Here is a 27939-nt window from a genome sequence, read left to right on the forward strand (position 1 = left end):
GTCTGGTCTGGGCCTGGGTCTTGTTCCAGGTTGGGGTTGGAGAAGGACAGGCGACCAAACCAACCAGCTAGCATTGTGTTTATTCTTCCAGGCCGATCCTGGCGCAGCAGAGGAATGTGTAGCACTGATTATGAGATTATTATTACCATGTGGTATTTTTCATAACTTGTCAAATCCAGCCTACATGTATAACCACCAGAGCCGACACAACACAACTATTGACTATTCAACTGTTGGCACATGAAGACGTGATTCAGTCAAGATTACTGAGGTTGAGGTTATTGCTGCACTGTGCATGGTACAATTCTGACCGTTCCTTGACTCCACCGAAACACAGTTCAAAACGTAAAGATCCTTCACTTTCTGCTGCACTTACCATGGACACTATTTGTATGTCGCTTTGGATAAAAGCGTCTGCTAACTTATTAAGTATGTAAATGTAAGCGTTCTAGTGGGGTCCTGGTTTCCCCAGAGAGGACACGGCTAGACTTCTGCTGCACAGATCACCAAAAACAAAGTGGTTTATCGAACCCGATATCTAATCTCCCAAGGGCCTGAACGATGAGACGCATCCATGTATTACCCATGAGCCTTTGAGCATTTTACGTAAATACATTTTTAATGCATGGACACACATGGGATCAGCTTTGGCTAACTGAATGCATTACGGTGAATGGCAAGATTAACCAAATTTGGCCTCTAAGTGGCTTTATGTCTACATAGTTGGTTGTCATTATGTAGACTGTATTAAAGAGTTTTTTTTATAGCAACTCATGTGATTATGATTACTTGGTTTTACGATTGGTCGCATATTTTGTTTGTCGTAAGTAGCAGAAATAGCTATTAGCTTTTAGCACGTTCTGGGTTACCGCTGTTTTCTGTCAAATGCCAACTTCCGCATTTGTCTCTATTCATTGATCAGCCTACGTAAGGTATTAAATCAACTGGCGTAAAATAAAATAAAAAGATAGGCCTTTGTCTGATGTTCCTTGTAGTAAACGTTAATTTGACTTGGTCACAGTTTTCGGTAGGTCACCGGGTTCACCTGCTGGAGATCACCTCATGAGAAGATTGTAAGGATTTTCTGAACTTTCTCTCCCAGCATATTATGTCACTTGGCCACAACCCAGTCAGAACCACTAAATTAATATAAAACCTTTATTACTGAACCATAAAATCTCACAACGGCCAAAATAAACAGTTAGACTGGCGGCCCATCAAGCGTTTTCAACACTTTTCATCATGCGCTCCAGGGATTAATCGAACAACGTCTAAAAGTACACTGACATCAGCGCGTTTCTTCGTATTTCTTGGCACACAAACAAATGTACGGACGGCTGTTGGGAGTCGTACAACCTTGACGGACCGACCTGTCTGATGTTCTTCCCCGGAGGAGACGGAGAGTGTATTTCCTCTCCACATTCTGTGGTCCTGGGACCAGGATAGAGCATGTCGTCAGGTTGAGGGGGCAGGGGAGTGTGTGTGTGTGGACGCATGTTCAACTTAATTAACCTAGTTATGAAAAATACCACAGCTATCAACCATCCTCCCCAACAGTCTTTCCCCCAGAGCACCAACTCCAAATTAGGGTTAAGGAATGGAGGAGACAGGAAGAATCAACTAGGTTTAATATAGAGGGGTATATTTCAAAGTATATTTAGGTCCTTCCCAAGGTGACAATAACCTTGTTCAACTAACTCTAGAACACTCTCTCTCTCCCTCTCTCTCTATCTCTCTTTCTTTCTCCCTGTTATGAACTTTCTTTTTATATTTTTATTTCTAATATCTTACAATTATCAAAGTGTTAGAGCCATGACATTTGAGTTTACTCTTTCCAAGAGTTTCCTTAAGATATTTCCTTCAGCCTGCTAGAGGCTGCATCCTCTGACATGGCAGGTAAATACAGGCCGTTCTTCGACTTAGACCACCGAAATGGTGCACTACTTATGCACTACTTGCATGTCGATTTGGATGAGAGCGTCTGCTAGATGATTAAAATGTACATGGTGATGGTATTGTAAGGTTAACTAGAGAGACACAGATTGAGTTCCTGTCACCTCGTATGTCTGATCTGAACAAGTCAAGAAGCTTGAAGGTCAAATAAAAACATATTGAGCGTATCGGACATTTTGTCCACTTTTTATTTCCCGTTTGACAGATCTGTGTACCGGCCTAGACCAACCTCCAGGAGGACTCTGCTGGCCCTGGATTCAGTAGCCTCCGGATGGTTCTGCTGGTTCTGTGGAACTAAACAGCGCCTTGTGCAACGTCCTGTTTTTATTTCAGTCCTCCATCTCTCTCTGGCTCTGCTAGTGGCTCTTGATGAAGCTGGACTCCACACAGCCCAGTCAGCCCAGGCTTGTGTAACAACGCAGGAGAAAAGTGCTCTTTTGTGATAACATGGGAGACAGACTCGGAAACTAGTGATGAATGCACAGGAGGAAACTGTGACACAAACCGTCCATCACTGAGTCTGCATGAGGACGTGTAATTGAACCTTCCAGAGATAAGTCTTCCCAGTCATGTTTTTTCTGAATTTCGCATAAACATTTGTTCACAATGTCATTTTTTATCTCTCGTAGCAACAGCAGCCTGACTCCCCAGTGATTCTGTCTTGACCTCTAAAACAGCTCGTGTTGGATGCTGGAACCATTTTGAAGGAACGTTTTCATGACAGTTTATCGTGTACACAATACAAAAGTACATAATTACAGGCATGGCAGGGTGCTTTACTGAGAGCACACACCTGTGAAAACAGCATCTCTAGTACTAGTCTCTCTTTTTTTCATTTATTTTTCAAACCAACAGGGCAACAGGGCAAGGACACTATCAACCAAAGGTAGCTTCAAAAAAATCTTTGACTTAGCATAATGAGAGACATACACACTGTACATCACTAAAACACCGTCAAATTCTACTTCAACGCCACATGTTCACGTAACAGTCTGCATTTCAACGCCTGATAGGAAGTATTGTCATGGTCATACAAGCAGCACAGGCCTCACTCCTGACAGACAGGAGTGTCCCTCTCTGACTCCACTCCAAGGTAGTCAGTAACACCTGCTTTAAATCGTTTTAAAACAGGTTTTTGTTTAGTTTTAGTTTTTAATTCACTCCATGATCCTTCTCCTCAGTCTTGTCGTCGTCCGGTAGACTCCATCATGGGCGGGTTTAAAAGAAAGCCCCAAAGAAAACAGAGGTCAGGATGGAGTTGTGGGAAAAGGTGAGGCGGGGTTGGTGGTGTTGGTGGGGGGCGGTAGCGGACCTGGACATCCCACAATGCAGTTCAGTTACCTGTGCATACCCAGAATGCATTGGTGGCCCCCCAAGCGTCATCAGGTGAGGTCCAGCCAGCTGGGTCGTTTGTGGGGCTTGCAGGTGTGGACGTCCACCGTGTCCTCACAGTCCTTGCACTCCACCGCACAGCACCACCTGAACTTACACTCGCACTGCGTGACGCGCTTCACCCGCATCGTGTCATAGCCCCGCCCACAGCACATGACCTCGCAGCCGTCCGTCCCCCGGGAAGACTTGTTGCAGACCCGCCCGGCTGTTCCCAGAGAGCCTGTCAGACAGAGACCACACACCTGGTTAGAACATGCTGGTGACGCCGTAGTTGCCAAAGACCAGAGAGAGACCATGTTTAAGACCAGAGACCACATTAGAGAGACCGGCGACCAGGAGAGACCCTGTTAAAGTTCTGTCAGAGCAGAGGCCAGGGGAGGTACCCTTGGGGTGTTTGGGAATGTGACCTGTGATGACCACAGGAGGATTTGAAAACCAATCCTGCAGTGTCCTGAGGGTGTGAATTCCTTCACAACAGAGATGAGCGCAGAAGAGAGTTCTGAGCCTCTAAGCTGCACCTCCAGCCGTCCCCCCCAGTCACGCTCCTGATCCCTGCCCACGACACCACACTCTCCTGGGGATGAGTCTGTCTACAGGTGGGAGACTGACCACCTGGTGACCTGGTGCAGCCGAAAACAACTTGGAAGTTCACAGCTCTAAAGACAGTGGAGGTGGTTGGGGACTCCGGAGAGAGCCCAGCCCAGCCCCACCCTCCCCCAGCACCCTGTGTGAGTGACACCCTAGAGCCCTTCCACTTCCTGGGCACCGTCATCCCCCAGGACGTCAAGTGGGCAAAGCAACACCACAGCCAGGACCGTGTTGTCAGTATGACGGTCAGAACGTGTCTGTCTGCCGGAGGGAGTCTGCTTACTCCACTGGAGTGGGAGCACAGGAGGAGGGAGACACAGATTACCACAGGAAAGAAAACACAGCAGGAATTACTGAGTAATTCTAGGGGTCAAATAATTGACCTTTAAGCTGTGAAGGAATGAGAGGCCTCATGAGATGAGTCTGTGGGAGGTGGGTCGGTGCGCTGGTATGCTATCTGCCTCTTATCCTGTCCACATCTATGCTACCATCAAATTCAGAACTGGTGTAAAAGTCTGTACAACTTCCAAGACATTGTGAAATGAATCTGGACATCGACACTGGACATTGGATACTGGATATTGCACACTGAGTTTGAATAAAGCTTGAGTGAGGGAGAGTGAAATGTTTTGACGCTTATCTGATCGACTGAAACCAGGGGGATTTACACCAGTTAAAACCACCAGATAATGATCTGAGGTGGGGAAAAAAGGAAAAGAGAGACATTTGACAGCAGATCAAGATGTTGCAGTTTCACCCCCCACCAGAGAACCCCAACCCCCCCAACCCCCATCCCACGGTACGTCGCTTTGGATGAAAGCGCCTGCTAAACCAACGCATCACACAAGCTGATCGACACTCCCTGGACCCACCAGCGGATCTGTCCATGAGACAGTAGTCGGGTGAGTTCTCCACGAACACCAGCTCGTTCTTGGTGCTGCCCTGGAGGTTCCTGTCGGCAACGGTGAAGCCCGTCCCGTCCTGGTTCATGGTCACCTCCACCGCCGTGTTGTACTTCTTGCGGAGGTAGTCTCCGGTGCGCCGGAAGTCGGACATGGCGAGCCAGCAGGTCCTCAGGGCGCAGGAGCCGCTGACCCCGTGACACTTGCACTCCAGCTTCATGAAGCGCTTCACCGCCTGGAGAGGTCAGAGGTCAGGGAGTGATGTCAGGCAATAACTATATACCACGGTAATGGATATGTGTCCGTGAGGGAGTTTTGGCTACTTGGTAAACTGGGTGGGGGTGGGATGGTGGGGGGTAGGGGTTGGGGGGTGGTGGTCGGGGGTGGGGGTTGGTGTTGAATAGTTAAAAACACCAGCATGTTGTTTCAATGTAATTGGTAACAACAAAAGAGCACTGATAAAAGACCAAGACTCCAGATGGAACCCCGTTTCTTCCCCAAGTTCAGAACCGCAATTGCGTGTGTTGTGTGTCCCTCCCCACCCCCCCCGAAAACGATAAAGGGGTTCTACGTGTAACCTTTTCCCCCAGAGTTCCCCTCGGTTCTCCCGACGAGGAACCCCTCAGCCTCACCATTCGACCGCAGCGGTTGTTGTGGAGGTTCATGAGCGCCCGTGCATCCTTCACCATCCTCTCCCTGGCGTCTACGAACGCCTTGGCGAACTTGATGCCGTAGTGGATGTTGTCGCTGCAGCCCCCCCAGCCAAACTCGCCCCTGTCGTCACTGGCCTGGCCGCGCTTCTGACTGTCGCAGCTGCAGATCTTCAGGTCGCCCTGGCTGCAGGCGCGGGTGATGGCGTACACCACGCCTGCCGAGGAGATGGCGTACACGAATGCCGCCTCGCGGCTACCTGAGAGGTGAGGCAGGAGGTGAGGCAGGAGGTGAGGCAGGAGGGTCTGGAGCAGAGGCATGGGTTTCCACTTTTGTTGAAAATCTTCATTTACATTTTTATTGAGAAAATCATATTTAAAGCATGCACCCTTAGTTATAGCAAGGAAGCCCTCCCACATTTGACATCAAACCTACGTGCCTGGTCTGGAGTATTGTTAAGATATAGAGTAGAGTAGAGTTATATTTACATTTGAACCCTTTGGTGGAAGCATTTTACGATTTTCACCACTATTACCGTGGGAACGAGTATACACAACTTTGTCAGAGCAGAGAGAGTTTACTAGCAACATGACCTGCATGATTATGAGCTAGAGAGGTTTATCCTGACCCTAATAAGAAGATGGGGTGCACAGCCGTGGTGCCGGGTGGATCATATCCTTGTATGGTGACTATTAGCTCACACACCCACCTGACCTGGAACATCCCCTTTCACCTTTTCCGTTCTGCACAGATGGCAGCTTTCTCAGTCACTGTCTGTGTTTTCGTTTCAGGAGAGGAGATTCAGGGTTATTTGGTCTGGCGGTCCACCCGGCCTCCTGCTCTCATTCCTGCTCACGCACCGCAGCAGACCGCAGGCGCTGTGGCGCAGGGGAGGACGGCTTGCTCGGCCGGCCAGAAACATCTACCCAAATATTTACATCTCCTATTACTGTTGAGACATTGCTCGTGTGGATCTTTCTATCTGCTACTTGTTTTCAGAGAACTACCCCGTTCTCCGACTCGCCCCGTTCATGGGAAGGTGAAGAGGAACACGGTGACACCACACCTCTGTGGAGGCGTCCTCCTTCCATCTCTATGTCTCTCTAATCCTCTCTCTCTCTCTCTCTGGTCCTCTCTGTCTCACTCTGTCTCTCTCTCTCTGGTCCTCTCTGTCTCTCTAATCCTCTCTCTGGTCCTCTCTGTCTCTCTCTCTGTCTCTCTAATCCTCTCTCTCTGTCTCTCTAATCCTCTCTGTCTCTCTCTCTATTTTTTACATACTGTCTTTCTCTCTCTGCCTCACTCTCTCAGTCTCTTTCTCACACAGACACACACACTCACTCTCACACACCCCCCACGGCCCGAGCCCCGTACTCACTGTGGTGCATGACCCTCCCGAACACGGTGTGGTCTCTCTCCAGCGTGCTGCAGTTCCAGCGCTGGTGCCTGAACTGGTGCTGGCACTCCTTGATCCACTCCTGGGCGCCCTCCCCGATGGACTGCATCAGGTCTGGGTGCCGCTGGCAGAGCTGCCGCTGCTTGTTCACAAGCCCCGGGATGTTGTCGCAGATCACCCTGGCGCCCAGCGCCCCGATGTACCTGGGGGGCACGAGGCACAGGTGCAGAGGCTGTCACCGCGGTTCTCACAGAACCCAGACGGAACCCAGAGAGAACCCAGATGGTACGAACAGAACCCAAACAGAACCCAGACGGAACCCAGAGAGAACCCAGATGGTAAGAACAGAACCCAAACAGAACCCAGATGGAACCCAGAGAGAACCCAGATGGTATGAACAGAACCCAAGCAGAACCCAGACGGAACCCAGAGAGAACCCAGATGGTATGAACAGAACCCAAACTGAATCCAAATGGAACTTAGGGAACCCTGACAAAACCCAAACAGAACATACAGAACCCAGACAGAACACATGGACTTGTGACTTTTTTTTCCCCATATGAATCAAAACAGATACCAGCCTGTTTTCTGAACTACTGTTGGAGTAATGAGTACTCACAGGGTGTAGGAAAGTCCTAACAGGAGGCCTTAATGGGGAGGATGCCCCCTACAGGTCAGGACTGTCAATTGCTCTTCGACCACATGGTGTCATGTTCACGGTGAGTGAACCAATTATACATCCCAGTAATTGACAGTGAGGACTTCTAAAAGGACAGCTTTAAACCACACATATGTACGAGGGCACACACACACGGACACACACACACAGGCACACACATGCAGACACATGCAGACACACGCACTCACAGTACTTGGAACACCTTTCACTATGTTAGGGGTTCTGTATTTATTTACCGGTATATACCGACATTCATAACCTGGTGTCACCTGGGTCACCTGTGTGTCTCCCTGGGTTTCACCTGCATGAACTTGTTTGCTAAACTGTTTTGTACATATATGTACTACCCGATTTGACCCTGCGTTTTACCATCTACAGACGTGTATTTGGGGTTTTTGATTTCCCATTCTTATTTTCTCTTCTTACTTGCTGCAATTTCCCCTTGGGGATCACTAAAGTACCTACAGGCACACACACACACTCAAACTTGGACTGACACGCACACACACACACACACACACACACACACAGGGACAAAGACACACACACCAGCCAAGCGCTGGCACGGTCACATGACACGGTCACATGACACAACCCCCCCACGCGGCTGCAGGCTTCGGTCTCCTGCCGGATATCCTAACCCCATAATCACAGTCACATTTGTGACACGCCAAGTTCACACACACACACACACATACACGTGCAGGTACACACATTCTGTAAGCACGCACGCACGCTCGCTCGCAAACACACAGACAACAGTTTCCACTCCTGATATGGCTGCGCTGTTTCCCAACAACAATGTGCCTGTCTGAGCAATAAAACAGAACAGAGCCCAACCACCATGTTTACACCCTCAGGAGAATAAGCCTGGAGCCAAACGACCCTCCCCTAGCCTCCCCCAGCCTTCCTTCATCTCCCCAGCCTCCCCCAGCCTTCCTTCATCTCCCGAGCCTCCCCCATTGTCTGCCTGCCTCCCCCCAACCTCTCTGTCTCTTCTAGCCTCTCCTCCAGCCTCTCGTCCAGCCTCTCTCTGACATTTGAGAGAATGATGTGTCCAGAAGAACAATATCTCTGAGCTTATCTAGAGGATCGTCTCTATGAAAATCATCCCCTAACAATATAAATCAGGATTTGAAAAATATTTATTCCCCTTGGAGAGAGAGAAAGAGTGCTGTCAACTCTGTGTGTGTGTCTTGCTCTCTCTCTCTCTTGCTGCCCCCCTCTCCCCCCTCCCCCCCCCTTCTCTGTGCTCTGTTTTTCCTCAGTAGTTTCATCATGCCAGTTTATTCATAATGTTTAACAGAAGCAAAAAGGGGAACTAATATTGTATACACATATCAACAATACAACTTAGATGGAATATTCCTAGAGACTTTTGCATTCCTGACATTGTGGTCACAGAGCCTGTTAGAAATCTGAGTCAGTTTTGAGAGTTTGTATAAGCCTGAGGCCCAACCACTGAAAAGGTAGACATGGTAGATACACTGGGGAAACAGACCAATCACATGGTAGATACACTCTGGGGAAACAGACCAATCACATGGTAGATACACTCTGGGAAAACAGACCAATCACATGGTAGATACACTCTGGGGAAACAGACCAATCACATGGTAGATACACTCTGGGGAAACAGACCAATCACACCTACTGGTGTCCACCGACAGAATATACGTGTAATACTGAAGAGAGCACGATAAGTGTTTTAGGTGTGTGTGTGAGTGTGTGAGTGAGTGTGTTCACAGAGATGGGCCAGCACACTAAGTGTTGCAGGTGTGCGTGTGTGAGTGTGCCCAGAGATGGGCCAGCACACGAAGTGTTGCAGGTGTGTGTGTGTGAGAATGTGTGTGTGACCCTCATCCCCTTCAGGCTAGTTTCCCCTCTGGAGGATTCATCAAGGTGTTCTCCCCGCCCCAGTGCCTGCACCTGCCGCCCCCACTCTGGGAGACTGATGAGGGAGAAAACCCCCCTGCCCATTCATCTTCATAAACACCACACACCCGGCAGCTCTGGGTGTTCAGCGGGGGCTGGAGCCCGCCTGGAGACACCAGACCTCCTGAGACCTGCAGAGGGATCTGCTGGTGGTCATTTCAGCTCCGCGTACAGGCCAAGTGACCCGCTCAGGGGGGAGCTGCAGTTGGCTTGAGATGTGTGATGCTCCAGCCTCGAATTGCTTGTCAGGCACAGAAGCAGGATGGATCGTCTGGGTAATCTAGATGGATCTGCTTATCCAGGGATTCTGTCTGCCACGTCGCTCTCTTTCTGTTTCTGTCTCTCTCCATCTCTCTCTCTCTCTCTCTCTCTCTGTCTCTCTCCCTCCATCTCCTGTATCCCACGGAATTATCATAACTTTACTGGTCGTCTAAAAGCACACAAACTAAGACTTAGTTGGATGTTCAAACGAAGTATTTTGGGTAAATAACAGGAATATCCAACAAAAGGTGTTTTATGTCTTGTCTCATTATGTTTTAACACAATAATTTTCACATATCCCATTGCATATTCGTCGCATATTTCAACCTGGACTGTACTTCCGCCATAGGCAACATTACATCGAAAAGCTGACGCGAAATTGTTTTAAAAGGGCTAATAGAACCCGTAAAAAAGCATTCTCAGAACCACTCACCACCAGGAAGATTCCACTCTGGGTGTGAAGATGAGTAGAAGCAAGATGAAGGTGAAGAATATTCTCAACCTGGGTTTGGGGGGATGACGGTAAATTGTGCTGTTTCGTGGTGCCAAACGGAGTGCCATGTCACGGTCTTATAAACTCAGGGGTTTTCATCCACAGCTAATAAACAATGTATGACCAGGAGTCTTTAAAGTAAAGTAAAGTGCAAATAGAAGTTCTGAAGTCCATTACTGGAAAAGAAAAAAATCTTGACAACCACGTTGAAATATTCCATCCATCTTTAATAGCAAACTTTGCAGTCAAAATATTATGGATATATTCCACAAGTCTTACTTTAGTAAATCCAAGGTTGAGGATTATCGCAGGTGGCAGTCTACTTGAGATCAAAGTCCATCTTCTCAAATTTCCCCAAGGTAAAAGTTCGATTGTCCACGATAAACCTTTTCCTCACCTGTTACGCATTCCAAAACGCGTCCGTCACAGGGCTTAAAAAGCCCCCACCAAACAAACAAAAATCGCTAAAAATTATGTCACATGAACTAGATAGATTACTTTCGTCTTCTTCGTAGAATGTACACAGACGGATATTCCCAAAACCGGAGTCTATTTGAGGACGAGACAGAAACTCAGACCACCTTCTCTCCAGGGCGAAGATGCACCGGACACAACACCGGATTGGCGCGTCAGCGCGTCATGCCCCTTTTGTAACAATCTCTAACAGCGGTATGTGGCCTATACCAACCAAGGTATATTTAGATTCTAGGTCTAAATATTATATATCATCATAAATCTAATTTAGACTAAATACTTTTTAAAATTACCTTTAAACTAAAATAGTTAATGCTAACAGTCTATTTCAGAATATAAACGCATATCACATGAATTCTTCACCTAAAGCAATTACATTCTTAACTAGAGTTCCTCTAGTTATGAATTAAAACATGTACGTTTATACTGTTTTTACAGTTTTTCTTTTAATTAAACCTCCCTCACTTTTAGCGGGGGAGTTGACGTTACACAATGAATCATCTCAGCATTTCAGGTCCAGGACTAACTCGATAATCCAGCAGGACATATTGTTACTGAAGGAGAGGCAGTGGGGGAAACGTTTTCATGGACCATCCTTGCAATGTATAAACAAAATAATCACCGATCTGGTCAACAACTGGACCTGGAAACAAGAGGTCACATATATTGATAGCTGTCGTCAGGTTGAAAAAATAAATATTTTTTTAAAGTTTCGAAAGGTTTAAAAAATATTTTGGATAGAAAATTCAGGGGGGAAAAAGAAGGTAAAAATATTGTTATTATTTTTTAATCGAAACTTTGTTTTCTTATCTGAAGCTTATCGCTGTCGTCGGAATATGTGACCTGCCTGTAAATTACATGTCTGAAAATGTCTGACACACCAACCAAACCATCTCAGGTGACTTATCTGTCCTTGCCATGTATAATCAAAAGACAATCCCCGATCTGGTCAACAACTGGGACCTGGAAAAGAGGTCACATATTTTGCTAGCTGTCGTCAGGTTGAAAAGTTTCGAAAGGTTGAAAAAAATAGTTTCAAAAGGTTGAAAAAAATCAAGAGGTCACGTATTTTGATAGCAGTTGGCGTTGGCCTCTGCTGAGGAGAATGTTTTTGCTTGGGGCATCTTCAACTATGGCAGGTCAAGTTTTCAAGCTTTGACACATCCTTAAACAGGATCTTGACATCTCCATGGCGATAGATTGAATGGCCCCCTAATCTGCCCTGGGGGGGGGGGTAACTGTGTTTGTCAGCACATGCTTGGCCTGTGATTGGCCGACAGGAGATGATTCTGAGAACGGAACTATCTTCACAAAAGTGATGTCACCAGAAGGAGAGATCTGTCTCCTAAGGAGCTACTGGTGTGTGTGTGAGTGTGAGAGAGCGAAAGAGAGAGAGAGACTGTGTGTGGGGTCATATTAATCAGCACAAATCCAGGGGCATTAGACTAAAGGTCAGAAACAATGCAGCTGCCTAAAATACCTCAAATACACCGACCACTTCAGACAGTGGTGGTGGTGGGGGTGGTGTGTGTGTATATATATAGGCATGCATGATGCATTTTGGGAGGATCTCTGATATTTGATGTGCGTGATTGTACGTCCCACACACGCACATGAACACACCAGACATACACACATTTAGTCATTTAGCAGACGCTCTTATCCAGAGGGACTTACAGTAAGTACAGGGACATTCCCCCGAGGCAAGTAGGGTGCAGTGCCTTGCCCAAGGACACAACATTATTTTGCACGGCGGGGAATCGAACTGGCAACCTTCAGATTAGCCCAATTCCCTAACCGCTCAGCCACTTGATCTGACACACTCCCAGTGTCAGATCCTCATTACATGTGACTCTGTCTTTCTTTATCTCTGAGCCAGGGTGTAGATTCTACAGTGACAACTCTATAACAAATTGCTTTACAGGAAGCAGGTGATGCCCCCCCCCCCCCCTCCCCCAATCCAAACCTCCAGCTGTGGACCCCGAGGGGCCTATTCCAGGCCCTCTCAAGGCCCTGGGATAAATGTGGACCGAGACACAGAGAGAGCGCTACCGTCCACTGTCTGGGATGATGTCACAGTGGAAGCAGTTCCCGTGTCACTTCCTGTGACGGATATAGAACCAGCCACCCCTCACCCCCCACCTGTCAGTCCAGGAGACAGTGGGGACAGAACATTCATGCAGCATATTTTTGGTTTGTTGCCGGCGGTGGGAGAGGGGGGGTCACCTCTCTCGTTAAATCACCACAGGCTGTGTGAGTTCACCTTCACCTTGATGTCAGAGCCTGTCTGAGATCACAAGGCGTCGTCTCATTCTGTAACCTACTGTCCTCCTTCTGTCTGCCTCTCTGTCTGTCTGTCTGTCTGTCTGTCTGCCTCTCTGTCTGTCTGTCTGTCTGCCTCTCTGTCTGTCTGTCTGTCTGTCTGTCTGCCTCTCTGTCTGTCTGTCCGTCCGTCCGTCCCTCCTCCCCTCCCTCCCTCCCTGACAGCAGCAGCCTGACCCTGGCTGCTCACAGCTCATCATGGTGGTGTGTTTACGGACGAGTCTCTGCTGGAGGCTCGTCTCCTCTGCAGGCCGTCTCCCTCGGCGCGCTGGCCCACGCTGGAATGTTGATGAGGTGAGCGGAGCGGAGGTGACCTGCTCCTTCCACACACCCCGGAGGAAGTCGTTTGGGGTGTGTGTGTGTGTCGTCAGCAAGCTAGCGTGTGTGTGTTTCGTCAGTGAGCTAGCACGGAGCAGGAGGAGGAAGGGTCAGGGTCACAGAGTTTAGCGGGGGATCCATCTAGTACAGAACATACACACTTCCTCTGTCATGGACACATACAGAACAGACACAGACCCACACCCACACACCACACAAATCAGCAGGCCTACACAACCCACACCACACACTCAACCTCCACCAGACACATACAGACCAGACATATAGCATGGCTCGTCCAGTAGGCCAAGACTTTAAAACCACCACTTAATGAAATAAACCACACAAGTTACAGCATTGCGCCTTTAGCTCACTGTGTTCGGTCGTGGTCTTCTGCGTGGGAGATCGATGTTCTTCTAAACTCCCTCGGCACACGCATGATTCTCCAGTGAGGGTCTTCGTAGCTGTACATAATTGATGTGTTTTGCCATGTGTGTGCATTAACTGTTTTAACTCCAGAAAGTTAGGGACACTACAGCGTGCGCTCTCCTTACGCTGGCCTCCGTGTTCTCTGCAATTTCACAACCTCTTCTGTCTCCGCCCGTGGTCGCCCTGACAACCACAGAAACGTACCATAACACACGTTATGGATGTTATGCAGCTACGCTAAAAAGCGATGAGATGGGTATTGTTAAGTGGTTTAATTCATTTGGTTGTTTGTGTTATTATTATTTGATTACAAAAAACCCTATGAAGACTACATCGCTTTGGATGAAAGTCTGATAAATGAATATATCACTAACGTTAGGGTTTGAGTAACCGCGCGAAAACGTTTGGCAAACAAAACTAGACTAGCCAAGGAGCGCTAAACGTTGGTCGTTTGACCGCAGTGAAAAGAAAAACCATAATTATTTGACTTTGATCAAATTGCAGTTTGCCTTGGTTTCTTACCGTTTCCTGTATGTGTTTTATCACCCAGTAGCCTATTTTGTTTTCTTCAAAATGACAACTGTGAGTCTTTGGTGTGACGGAATGGTTTGATGTCGGATGCAAGTGAGGCAAATGGGATTTCTACTAGCAACCTCCTGTATTGGATCCCTGCGACTGTGTGCGTTTATGCATGTGTATGGCATGTGTTTGTGTGTGAATGTTAGGCCTGAGGTTTGATGCACAACCGACCCCTGTATTTATACCCTACAGTTTGTCAGACAGTGCCATCTAGTGGATAACTGCACGAAGCACTCATTTCCACCTCTACCAGCAAGACATCATGCTCAGGTTAAAATATATTACATCCTATTAAATTAGGGCAGTTTTACTGAGTGCACTGAGTAAGAAATTAGGTTATTGTACTTGCTGACAATCCAATTCAACACATGACCCAGTAAACAATTCACAATAAAATAAAACTTTATTGTCATGAATTATACTGTATGTTTGTATGAATAACAGCTCCAGAGATTCCTCAATGCAATGTAACATAGTACTGCTATGTGATACTGGCCACTGAGGTGGCGTTAGTTTTCACTTGTAAATACAGACGGTTCGTTGACTCTGACCACTCAGTGGTCAGTACCTTTAGAACCACGCACTTCTGATCCTTAACATTCTGCTCTACTTTCTATATGCACTACTTGTCGCTTTGGATAAAAGTGTCTGTTCAATAAAAAAAAATACTGGTTCTGAGGGGACCAAGCAGGTCCTGTCTGTCACTTCCTGTGTCCTATACACAAACACCCAGCATCCGCTTCCTGTCTCTCACTTCCTGTGTCCTACACACACACCGCCTCTGCTTCCTGTCTGTCACTTCCTGTGTCCTATACACACCCCGCCTCTGCGTCCTGTGTCACTTCCTGTATCCTATCCACACCCAGCATCTGCTTACTGCCTCTCACTTCCTGTGTCCTATACACATCCCGCCTCTGCTTCCTGTTTGTCACTTCCTGTGTCCTATACACACCCCGCCTCCACTTTCTGTCTGTCACTTCCTGTGTCCTATATACACCCCGCCCCCGTACCTATCTGACAGGAGGAACAGCCGGTCTTCTGCCTTCGCATACAAGCAGGATTTAGAGGATTTTTATACTCTGATGCTAAGCAATACATACATACAAAATATAGTATGTATAACTTTGTGCAGTCTGAGCAGTATACTATTTGGGTGATAAAATATGTATAGTCCTACTGGCATGTTTTCTCATGTGTATAATACAATACACTGTACATGTTTCTAAACGACAGCTATGAGGACATAATATACTGAACATACGGTATAATCATCCATAATCAATCATAATCATCCAAATCTAAACAATAGCATTATTAATATTATAACTATAAATAATCCCAGAGATATTTGGAATGTGAAATCAATGTGCATGGAGTTTGAAAATCTCTCACTGTTTTTATGAAATGAAAATATTAAACAGTTCCTGTCCTCGTTGTCTTCGATATCAAAACATAAAACTCGGACGTTGGACGAACAAAAACCTTGGACGAAAAGCATCATTAGCACCTTTTTCACAACACGCTCAACAGTCACGTTTAATCAGCAAGTTGGCACATTTGAGTGTAACCCCTCATTAAGTCCATACATCCATGTTGATCTGTTGATCTTTCAACGCATGATCCACCCTCAGTGAGTCCCCCTGCCTTAATCATAGTTATTACTTTTGTAAATACCAGATCAGTAACCAAATAAACACAAGCAGATGCAGAACCCCCATGATATACAGTGCTATGGTTAAATCAATTAGACAATGTAAATAAATAAATGATAATGCATGACAGTGTTCAGGAGTACCTCTGAGCATTCAGGAGTACTTTAGAGTACTTTGGAGTATTCAGAAGTACTTCAAGTACCCAGAAGTACTTCAAGTACCTTGGAGTATTCAAGTACTTCAGAGTACTTGAAAGTAGGAAGGAAAGCCCATACTAAACAGGGCAGCAACACAGCCAGGCCAGGCTACATCAGACCAGAACAAGCCAGAACAAGCCAGAACTAGATAGAACCAGCCAGGGCTAGCTAGAAAAGTCCAGTCTGATCGACCACACTCACGTCCCCTCCAACCATCGAGGAGCAACCAACAGCAATGCTGGTGAGGTCCGGGCCTAGCCACAGAGATACTGTATACAGTGTTTTAAAAAAAAACTCCTCATCTCAAGAGTTTCCAATCTCCAAATCATCTCTGATACCAACAGTTGACACGTGTTGGGAGCGGCCCTGAGCTGGCTAGCTGGTGGACGACACCACCCTGTCCAGCTCCTTGACCCCGTCCTGGCTGGAGGTGAGAGCACAGCTGGCTGACCGCTCCGTCATGTGTCCGGTCCTGGGGCTGGGGCCGGGGGAGGCCGGGGACTGAGCCAGGCCGGGCTTCTTGGGGGGGATGGGGGGAGGGATCCCCCGGTCGGCGCGGGGGATGATGGGGGAGCGGAGCCCCAGAGGGGAGGCCCCCGAGGCCCTCGCGGTGACGGGGGAGGAGGGGGCCAGGTGGCGATAGTCGGTGCCGAAGGGAGAGCTGTTGGAGGGGGCGGGTTTGGAGGCCCCCTGCTGGGTGGTGAAGCGGGACAGGACCTGGGTGACGGTGCTGCGGGCTAGCTGCCTGATGGGGCTGGCCTCCGGAGGGGGCCCGGGGGACGGAGGCGCGTCCCCAGGGGGCAGGGCGCCCTGGGGGACAGGGGACTCTGGGTCAGCCTGGCCCTCGAACTTGTGGCGAGCAGCGTGGAAGCGCTGGTGGATGCCTGCCTGGTAGGACGACTGGTAGCTGGGGCTGGGGTTAGAACTGAGGCTGGGGTTAGGGCTGAGGGTGGGGTTAGGGCTGAGGCTGGGGCTAGTGTTTGGGCTGGAGCTGTGGTGAGGGCTGAGGCTGGGGTTAGGGCTGAGGCTGGGGTTGGGGCTAGTGTTTGGGCTGGAGCTGTGGTGAGGGCTGAGGCTTGGGTTAGGGTTGAGGCTGGGGTTAGGGCTGACGCTGGGGTTGGGGCAGGAAGTGAGAGAGGGGACTGTGCTGCTCTGGGAGAGCTGGGCAGAGGAAGGTGTAGATGCTGGGGCAGGGGTGGAGGCTGGTGTGGAGGCTGGGGGAGGGGTGGAGGCTGTGGGGGAGGCAGTGGCAGGAGTGGAGGTAGCGCTAGGGGTGGAGATAGAAAGGGGAGCCAGGACAGGGGTGGAGGCTGGGTTAGAGGCTGTGGGGGAGGCAGGGGCAGGCCCGGGGGGTAGCTGTGTGTTATGGTCGTTGTTCTGGTCCTGAGCCAGCCTCTCAGCCTCCAGGATCTGGACACCCTGGGGGCTGTGGAGGCTGTGGGGGCCGTTCACTCTCAGAGGAGGAGAGACAGGCGGCTCCCAGATCTGGCCCTGCCTGGACAGAACCTTCCTCTGCCTGCCCCGGCCCCCCTCCTGCCCCCTCCCCCCCTCCTGCCCCATCCCCTCCTCCTGCCCCCTCCCCTCCCCCTCCTCCTGCTCGCTCCTTCCCTCCCCATCCTCCTCCCCCCTCCTCCTCCCCCCGGCCCCCAGCTCCCTCCTCATCTCCTCCAGCTGTTCCTGAAGACGCCCTCCCTGTGCCTCCTCCTTCCTCAGACGGGCTCTCAGCTGCTCCCTCTCCGTGTCGAACTCAGCCAGCTGCTCCTCCAGCTGCGCCTCCATCCTCAGGGCCCTCCTCCGCTCCTCCTCCAGCCGGGCCCGGAGGCCCTGCGCCTCCTGCTGCTCCTGCTCCAGCCGGGAGGCCAGGGCGCGGGACAGCTGCTGCCGGCTCCTTTCCTCCTCCTGCTGCCTGCGCTGCTGCTTCTCCTGCCGACGCACCTGGCCGCGCTCGAACTCCAGCTGCACACACACACACACACACACACACACAGGACCGACACACACAAGGAAAGACACAGAGTAGTCACACAGCAGTCACCCTAACCTACCCAGCAACCTTAAATCACCTGGGACTCTGACTGGTGTAGATGTGGAAGTTGTAGCTATGCAGCGAGGGCCCTACCTGCTGCAGCAGACGCTCTCTCTCCTTCTCCAGGATGTAGGTGACATCGTCTCCCTCCGCTGTGTCCTCTGCATGCCTGCGCCTCTCCTCCTCCAGGTCTGCGATGACCTGGGGCCACCACCAGGGGGCAGACACACGTGACTGACAGCACACCGGGCATTCTGCTGTTTGACTGTCCTTCCATGCTCACTCTCTGGTCTTGTTGACACACTGACCCCGATCTCGGAAGAGCAGATTCAATCCCTATGTTCACTTCTGATTTGGAAAACCTGAAGATTCTAGGTGCTGATGCAGCTTTGAGGAAAAAGGTTTCACACCCAATGCACACAAGTAAGCGTACACACACACACACACACACACACACACACACACACACACACACACACACACACACACACACACACACACACATATAACCACACATTCACTCATCCTCACTCATCCTACCCTAAACACAGATATACACTCACCCACCCTGCCATGCATTGGACAGACAATTATTCTAACTCCCACCCTAACCCTGCTCCTACTGTGCACACACACACACACACACACACTCACCCTGCGGTGTCGAGTCTCTGCTGCAGCCAGCTGTACCAGCATCTTCTCCTGCATCGTCCTGCAGTGGCCCACCACCAACCTGAGGACCACCAGGGGGCTGGTGGTGGCCACAGCCCCCGGCCCCCCCGGTGCCTGGCCCCCCACAGCCTCCCCATCTCTCTGCAGGGCCAGGAAGGGGTCGCTCAGGGAATACTTCCCATAACGCTCCTGGATGTACAGGTCTCTACGCTGGGCCTGCGGAGAGGAGGGGATGAGGAGGAGGAGAGGAGGGGAGGAGAAAGGAGTTTAATAAAGTTTGATTTGATCACAGTTCTCTTTACTGTCACAGGGTCTGTCTGGGTCTCTGTAAAATAAAAAAAAATCCATTCCATTTCCATTTATGTTGACTTTAGGCAACTGAGATTCAACTAGGCAAGTATTAATTGTACCGTAAGCAACAGTAATTCATTTTGTACAGAGGACCAGGAGAGGAAGAGAGGAGGAGGAGGAGAGGAGAGGGAACCTAGAGGAACCTCACATCTTCTCACAGATTCACCCCAGAACCAGAAGTCTGCCAGCTCGTTCATGGGCCGAGTTAATAATAAGCTTATTGAAGTTTGTGAGTAAAAAAAACGCCTTCCTTATCTTGGGAGAGTCATAGATATGAATACTTTCAACCTGTGTTACTGACAAACAGAGGAATACGTATGACGTCATTCATGCTATCTGTGTGGGCATCTGTGCGGCCCAGGGAGGGGCGTGGTGGGGTGTGTTATGTGATCTGCTCCGTGGGGACACCCTGAGAGGCAGATCAAACGAACAGCAGAGCAGGAACAGGAAATCTCAGAAGACCCCAGAGACTAGTGTCTTCAACATGGACGCAGTATGGTGGTCATGGACGCAGTCCGGTCACTGACAGCTTGACTGACCCCTCCCTTCCCCTCCCCCGTCCACTCCTCACTTCCTCCTTTCTCCTCCACTCTGGTCCTCCTCCTCCCCGTGGCTCCTTCACCCTAATCAAACACTGTGCTCACTGCCCCCCCCTCCTCCTCACCCCTCGCCTCCCTTCCTCACCCCTCCCCTCCTCACCCCCCCCTCCTCCTCACCCCTCGCCTCCCTTCCTCACCCCCCCCCTCCTCCTCACCCCTCGCCTCCCCTCCTCACCCCTCCCCTCCTCACCCCCCCCTCCTTCTCACCCCTCGCCTCCCCTCCTCACCCCCCCTCCCCCTCCTCCCCCCTCCCCTCACCCCCCCCTCCTCCTCACCCCTCGCCTCCCCTCCTCACCCCTCGCCTCCCCTCCTCACCCCCCCCCCCCCTCCTCCTCACCCCTCGCCTCCCCTCCTCACCCCCCCTCCCCTCCTCACCCCTCGCCTCCCCTCCTCAGCTCCCCTCCCCTCCTCACCCCCCCCCCTCCTCACCCCTCGCCTCCCCTCCTCACCTCCCTCCATGACCAACACATTGCATCGTGCTCACCCCCCCCTCTCGGTTCAACAGTGACGACCTGTGTGTCACGTCTGAGAAACAACATTACACACATGCCCTCTTCAGATGTTTAAAAATGCTCTATCCCTCACTCACACACACACAGATGGTCTGTCTCTCAAGCTCACACACAAATCTCTGTCCCACAAACGCACACACACACAGATGGTCTCTCGCTCTCTCCCACACACACACACAGTGACGTGGGTATAAAGGGAAGTTGTTTGCCTATGCTGCTCAGCTCACAATCAGGTTCACTCCCTGCATCCTTCTCTGCCTCCTTCTCTGCCTCCTCTTCTGCCTCCTCCTCTGCCTCCTCCTCTGCCTCCTCCTCTGCCTCCTCCTCTGCCTTCTTCTCAGTTGCACGATGGCAACTGAGACTTTAAAAAAAGAAAACAGGAAGTGATCGTGACTGCTTCCTGTATTGAGAATCAGGTTGTGCTTAGGCAGGGCAGTGGCCCTTGGCTGACGAGACGGCATGAGTCACAGTGAGCAAAGCATTGTGGGTGATGGCTTACAGAGAGACAAACTGCCCTCCCTGTGTGAGCTGGTGTTAGAGGACTGACCCGTCCCTCCGCCTGACTGGACCACAGCCCCTCGTCACAGACTGTGACACATTACGCCTGGTTTACACTATCGCGTGTTTTTACAGACTGTAAGTAACTTTTCAACGCAATCCCTGTGTGACTGTATCTCCCAAGCCATACCTCTAAACTTCACGAACGCAATACTGTAAACCAGGCGTTAAAGGTGACGCACAAAAAGCCACAAAAAAGTTTTTTGTTTACAATTGAGACGTTGAAAAAAGGAGAGGAGAGGAGAAGAGGAAGACGAGAGCTCAGGCTCCATGTCCAGCAGGCAGGCAGGCAGGCAGGCAGGCAGGCAGGCAGGCAGGCAGGCAGACAGGCAGGCAGACAGGCAGGCAGGCAGGCAGGCAGGCAGGCAGGCAGGCAGACAGGCACTGGGCCAGCTGGAGCACTTCTTGCCTTAGATGGCCTGATCCCAGAAGATGAGAGGAATGTGGTCTAGACACAACACAGGCACCGCACAGAGAGACCACTTTTTTTTACCGGTCTCTCTCTCTCTCTTTCTCCCTCTCCCTCTGACTTAGTAGAGGAACAGCCCTGTTGTATCAGGGCTAGGTTCTATTGGGGATATTTTACTGTCATAAAATAGTGTAATGAGTAATAACAAACAGAACAATTCATTCAGCAGACGCTTTTATCGAAAGTGACATACAGCAGAGGGAGGATCTTAACCTGTGACTCTTCAGTCAGATCCTCTACCACTGACACTCTTCAGCAGCGTTTCCACCGCTAGTCCCTCGGACCTGTCCTCCCCAGGGCTCCCACTCGAGGGAGGGGAAGGTGGGCTGTGGACTCACCCTGAGGGAGGGGAAGGTGGGCTGTGGACTCACCCTGAGGGAGGGGAAGGTGGGCTGTGGACTCACCCTGAGGGAGGGGAAGGTGGGCTGTGGACTCACCCTGAGGGAGGGGAAGGTGGGCTGTGGACTCACCCTGAGGGAGGGGAAGGTGGGCTGTGGACTCACCCTGAGGGAGGGGAAGGTGGGCTGTGGACTCACCCTGAGGGAGGGGAAGGTGGGCTGTGGACTCACCCTGAGGGAGGGGAAGGTGGGCTGTGGACTCACCCTGAGGGAGGGGAAGGTGGGCTGTGGACTCACCCTGAGGGAGGGGAAGGTGGGCTGTGGACACCCTGAGGGAGGGGAAGGTGGGCTGTGGACTCACCCTGAGGGAGGGGAAGGTGGGCTGTGGACTCACCCTGAGGGAGGGGAAGGTGGGCTGTGGACTCACCCTGAGGGAGGGGAAGGTGGGCTGTGGACTCACCCTGAGGGAGGGGAAGGTGGGCTGTGGACTCACCCTGAGGGAGGGGAAGGTGGGCTGTGGACTCACCCTGAGGGAGGGGAAGGTGGGCTGTGGACTCACCCTGAGGGCCTGCAGGGCCTGGTCCCGGGCCTGCAGCTCTCCCTCCAGCACACACAGCAGGCTCAGCAGCTCCGCCCTGCTCAGGGTCTCCATGCTCAGCTTGCACTCCTGGAGACAGGGGGAGCAGTCAGTAAGATGCTAGGGAGGAGAGGAGCAGTCAGTAAGGTGCTAGGATGGAGAGGAGAGGAGCAGTCAGTAGGAGCCCAGCTACAGTGGGAAATCATTATGACTTATTGCTCACAATGGGGAAAGGAACAATGGTATATACGGTCAAGACATTCATCAACCCTGAATGCAGCATATAGTGTAGAATCTATCACATGAGTTTACACACTAAAGGAATCTGAAATGTTGTCAAATCCTCTTCCACTTCAGAACAAAACTGACGGATTATGATTTCTATACTATACTTATACTACATCTATACTATACTATGAAGTGGTAGGCCACTGTGAGACAGAGAGAAGCCTTGTTCTGTGTAATGGACTGTTCTAGATCCACAACCACAGCACACCAACAGAGACCAATGTGCTTAAGTTCTAAAGCATTTAGCAAAGACTATAATTTCAGTCCAAACAGCTCCACTGTTAAATCTGTGAAAGCCTTTCGCAGGCCTCTTGGTTCCAGCTGGGCCCAGCGGACAGCCATTAGCAGAGGCCGTGTCAGGACGTGGGCCGGTGACATCACTTCCTGTTCCTGTGGTGCATGCTCGAGGACTGGGAGAGCGTGGCTAGTGAACTGCAGCTCAATGAGGCGCCACGCCAACATGTGGTCACCAGATCAGGAGCGCACACGCACACACACACACACGCACACACAAACACGCACACACACACACACACACGCACACACACGCACACACACACACCATCTCCAAATCCTATCACTCGTGTCTGACAGTAGCAAATAAACTGACGATTAATATTTAAACAAAAAAAATAATCTTTAAAACATTTCACAATAACCAAAGTGTAGCACAGTTCTAAGTTCTCAGTCTCCCAAACGAGACGAGCCTTGTCAGTGTGGGGTTTTGTTAAAAGCTGGACCGAGAGCGTTTGAAATGTGCTGTGGTCTCTTCTTAGCCTCCACACTCTCTAATCTGAGCGGTCTGGTGTGTTCTGCTGTGGTCTCCCCACCACAGACATGCTGCCACACCACCAGCAGGCCTGCTCCTATAGATACAGGCTTTTCAATGCACCCTACAGGCCTACACCAACGTTCCTCAAAACACTACATACTCACTCATGGTAAACTGTCCAGAAAACATAGAGATGCGTTTATAACCAGATACACACTCTCTCTCTCTGTCTCTCTCTCTCTGTCTGTCTGTCTCTCTCTCTGTCTCTCTGTCTCTAACACACACTCTACCCTGAGTCTGTGGGCCGTGCTTCAGTCACACGCCGGCTGACTTCTGTGCCCCCCCCACCCCCGCCCCCCCCCCCCCCGGCCCCCCTCCTCTGTCCTCTCCTCCTCTGTGGTCCGATCTCGGTTCCACATCATGAAGTCATCAAGAGGAGATGGAGTGTTGCGTAATAGAGCGGATCACAGCTGGCTGGCTCTCTGCTACCATGCAGACAGACCCATGCTCTGGTCTCTCTCTCTCAGTCTCTCTCTCAGTCTCTCTCTCAGTCTCTCTGTCGAACAAACCCATGAGGAACTAATAATTTTCTAGCATCTATAACTAATGGACAGATTAGTCTGACTAGAGACTGTGACCATCCTGTATGGATCAGTTTAATACGATAATATTGGCATCAATGAGCCATTCTCATTTACAAAAAAAAACTTTTGAAAAGGGCACTTCTTTGCTTTGAAAAAGAAAGTGTGATCAAACTTCAACCTCAAGAATTGTAATTCCTCTTAAATCCCGAGACCAAAGTTCGAAAACTTCAGGCCAACAACGACCAAGCTGTACTCTGTAAGACAGCGGCACTGAACGCAGAATGAAATAATTCTCCCTGTGAGTCTGTGAAGCTAGCTACTCCGTTAACAAGCTTACCAGCAGCTCCAGGGAGCTCGCCAGATCTGCCTGCACCGGGGCTGTGGTCAAGCCACAAGGGGAGGATGTCAATTAGGCCTCGCTAGCTTTATATACCTCCTCCACTTAGCTTTCACAGGCCTGTTAACTTCACAAGCTGCTCCGGCCTGTAAGAAAGTGGGCTGCGTTTGTTTTGAAAATGTTGCCCCAAATGTGTGTGTGTGTGTGTGTGTCTATAACACTGTGTAACTACAAGACCTCCGCTAAATAGAACCCTTTTGGAACATAAAGAACCACTATCTGAAAAGATTGTTCCATGTAGAACATTCACATAAGTAACAGTCCTGAAGAGAACCTTTTAAAAACCCGAGAAGGATTCTACAAAACACAGAACCTCCCTCACATCAGAGGGTTCCCTATTTTCTGACGCTAGCACGGACTTCTGCGCCCTCCTGTTATGACTGCACCATTCTCATGCTTCCTGATTTACACGTCTGTCGTGAGGCTGGTCCGCACGCACCAGTGTTGTTCAAAGCAGCACTATGGGAAACACAAATATTCCCACACTAGCTTTCTTCCTAGGCTTCCTCCACAGAAGCCCTGTCTATGTAATCCTTTCATCCCCGTTTAAATCCAGTCAGTCAGTCAGTCAGTCACCCATGAGGATCAAACTGCAACCCTGCAGACTAGAACCACTGCAGACTAGAACCACTGCAACCCTGCAGACTAGAACCACTGCAACACTGTGGACTTCCTTCTATTAATGAGAAGCTTAAAAAAAAGAAGAGCATCACATTAATAAAAGGCAAACCTCTTTAAAAAAGGATTGAGGGTGTCAAATTAGTTATGTAAGATAGTTGGCATAGTCTTGTGTAACTATCACTTAGTTTGGGTTATTCCGGGACTAGATTGAAGTGTTACAGCTATCTGTAGGTCACGCTTCCCTTGCCTAATTTAATCTGCGCTGTCTCTTGGTCCGACCGCACACAAACAGCCAACAGATGCCACGGGCTAATGGATGAAATCCCTTGCTGGCCTTCTGCACGGTCAGTCACAGAGGCGAGGAGGGCGAGAGAACTGGTGCTCCAGATGCTTGTCATATGAATGGCTCCACGGAGATGAACACAATACAGTGTTTGATTTCTATGAATGGAGGAGGCCTCTCGAGAGAGACCGAAGTGACCCCCGTTTAAAAAAAAGTCTGGAATACCGACACAGCAAGTAGGCTAAGCGTAAATGAAGTACTGTTATGCAAAGTGCTCAACGATGGTAGGATACGTCTTGGTCTGTGAAATGGCGCCTAATAGAAATGGCCTTTATGAGCTTAAAGTTTAAATAGTGTGGAATTAACGACGTTGCGACAAGACGTTTTAAGATACAACCAATAGTCTATGATTTTACTTGTATGATGTTACTGTATCCCTATTTAAAGTCAGGTAGCCTATCAAACTGGGATAATAGTCTACTCGGGAATAGCGAAATTAGATTAGAACATTAGGTACCATCATAAAATCATTCGCGGATTCCAAAAGCTGGATGTGAGTATATGTGTTAACACTTCAGAGTTAATAATGAACAAGTTTTACGATATAGATGCGCATAATTCAATGAAACAATTTTTTTGGAACAATGTATAGCCTACATGTTAACGTTACACCAACGCAATAAAAAAAACTTAATTTAAAGATGATGATAAATTCAATTGTCAACTGTAAAGATTTAATAGATAATAGATGCCTGATATCCTACGGATATCGCGATGGCTACCACGCGTAATTAAATACATAAATCTAGAGACAATAAATCGTTTTCGACTAAACAATTTACCTTCATATGTCCGTTTGATGCCTTTAAAAAGTCCAACATGAACTTTTTAACTGTTGTCAAAGACTAGCTCCTTGTGTCTTCCAGATTCCGATAACGGAAGGGATGGACTCTGCGACGTTTGACACGTAGGCCGGCCTATCAGCAAGGCCGAGTTAGATGGACTCACCTATGAGAAACAAGGCTCAGATGAAGGGGGCGGGGAGAGGAGGTAGTCGCGTGGAATTTGGATGGATTTCTTTGTTTAGACGTTTTCTGCATTTTACCCTTTTACAAAAAAAACTTATAACATCGCATATAATTTCACAATTGCGAGTTGTGCCTTAGCAGAGGTAGACTCGAAGTCCTAAAACTCGTAGATGTTCGTCACTGAAACAAGGAACTTTTAAGAGAAAAACTTCACTACGCTAATAGTAAGATAGCCTACTTACTACTCACTACTTACTACGATACAGACCATTTCTCATCAGCATTTTTTCAGTTAAACCAACACATATGACACACAAAAACTAATTTATTAACAGGATTACTGGAGATTACCCGAGCAATTGACACAGTAAATCAGTCAATAGTGGCCGACTGCCCCCTGGTGGATTAAAACTGTTGAACGACTAAGTAGACAAGGTTAGGAACCGTCACTTAGCTCAAAACATCAATAACAAATGACATAAATTCTCACACACGCTAGCCATTCCAGTGTCGTTTTGTGTTGTTGCAAGTCTCATCATGGCTGTAGTCAATGTTTTGTACGTCATCCTCCCCGCTGAGAAAGAAGAACTTAGCCTAACAATAATAGCCTAAAGCCGATTCATTCAGCAGACTTCTATCCAAAGCGATTTACACCGGGGATTTTGAACCTGCGGTCCCTTGATCTGCCGTCATGCTCCACCACCGCCCCTTAGCTAATACCTATCCCTAACGAGGGAAAGTAAATCGGAATTTACCCAGCTACAGGTAATAACTTGCCTCTCTGGTCTTCTTTAACTTCCCACATCCTTTCACACGCAACCCCCCTTTTTATCTTTGTTTATCATCAACACTTGGTAACCATCCATCGCCACAACAGCATGCTTGACATCACATGACGGCATGCTTGAGATTGCGTCACAGGAACCGACCAAATGGATTTGTGGTCGGCGATGACCAATTAGTGCCTTGCATTTCACCACCACTGTAATTAGCTACACTTAATAACAATGTGACGAGCAAACCTTGAAATTCTGTTACCATAAGTAGGTTATAGGTTAGGACTGGGTTGTAAAAGGCTACAGTACTGCACAAAGTCGACATGACTATTAAAATATGTACTCATGTTATTTATAAAGGTTGACACAATGAAGTTAACGCCTTTGTCTACACTGCGCTGTCTTGGGCTTGCACCTAGCATCTTTTATTTCATAATGGTTGGGTGTGATGCATGGGGATGTATTGCATGCTCCAAATCATTTTCTCATATAAATAGTCAGTGCCCCCAAAATGAAAAGTTCCTTCTCGATTGCTTTGGCTCATCTCTCGAGAAAAAAAAGGACATTCTCAAAGCTTTAAATACATTTGCCAAAATAACCTAGATGGTTCAGCAAAACACCATGGCACACCTGAAAAGGGTCATCTTTCTCCTAAAACAGACAACTCATCAGTCAAAACTAAATCCCTTTCTCATACAAATAGTCAGTGCCCCCAAAATGAAAAGTCCCTTTGGCATTGTGTAAACACTGCAGGTCAAAATGATTAGATGTTTTGTCAGTATGGCAGTGGACCTTAAAAATATCCCTCATGTGCGCTGTGCTACACTTACTGTAGTAGATGTTTTCTTTCCAGAATACTATGTGTCTTCA

The 27939-nt window shown here is 49.1% G+C and overlaps 2 protein-coding genes across 2 annotated transcripts; both read right to left on the reverse strand.

Moving 5' to 3' along the window:
• Window positions 1–2152: 2152 nt before the first annotated feature.
• LOC134028520 (protein Wnt-2b-A-like) lies at window positions 2153–10999 on the reverse strand. Its single transcript, XM_062472126.1, has 5 exons — window positions 10188–10999; window positions 6862–7082; window positions 5468–5745; window positions 4806–5070; window positions 2153–3565 (listed from the first exon to the last, which is right to left on the reverse strand). The coding sequence occupies exons 1-5, from the start codon at window positions 10313–10315 to the stop codon at window positions 3336–3338; spliced, it is 1122 nt and encodes a 373-aa protein (XP_062328110.1). The 5' UTR covers window positions 10316–10999; the 3' UTR covers window positions 2153–3335.
• Window positions 11000–14753: 3754 nt separating this feature from the next.
• LOC134028524 (CTTNBP2 N-terminal-like protein) lies at window positions 14754–26259 on the reverse strand. The gene is made up of 6 exons (XM_062472137.1): window positions 26108–26259; window positions 22303–22410; window positions 18899–19132; window positions 18338–18445; window positions 15789–18174; window positions 14754–15754 (listed from the first exon to the last, which is right to left on the reverse strand). The coding sequence occupies exons 1-5, from the start codon at window positions 26111–26113 to the stop codon at window positions 16594–16596; spliced, it is 2037 nt and encodes a 678-aa protein (XP_062328121.1). The 5' UTR covers window positions 26114–26259; the 3' UTR covers window positions 14754–15754; window positions 15789–16593.
• Between the last annotated feature and the right edge of the window lie 1680 nt (window positions 26260–27939).

The sequence above is a fragment of the Osmerus eperlanus genome, chromosome 1, assembly GCF_963692335.1.
Source record: "Osmerus eperlanus chromosome 1, fOsmEpe2.1, whole genome shotgun sequence".
Lineage (NCBI taxonomy): Eukaryota > Metazoa > Chordata > Actinopteri > Osmeriformes > Osmeridae > Osmerus > Osmerus eperlanus.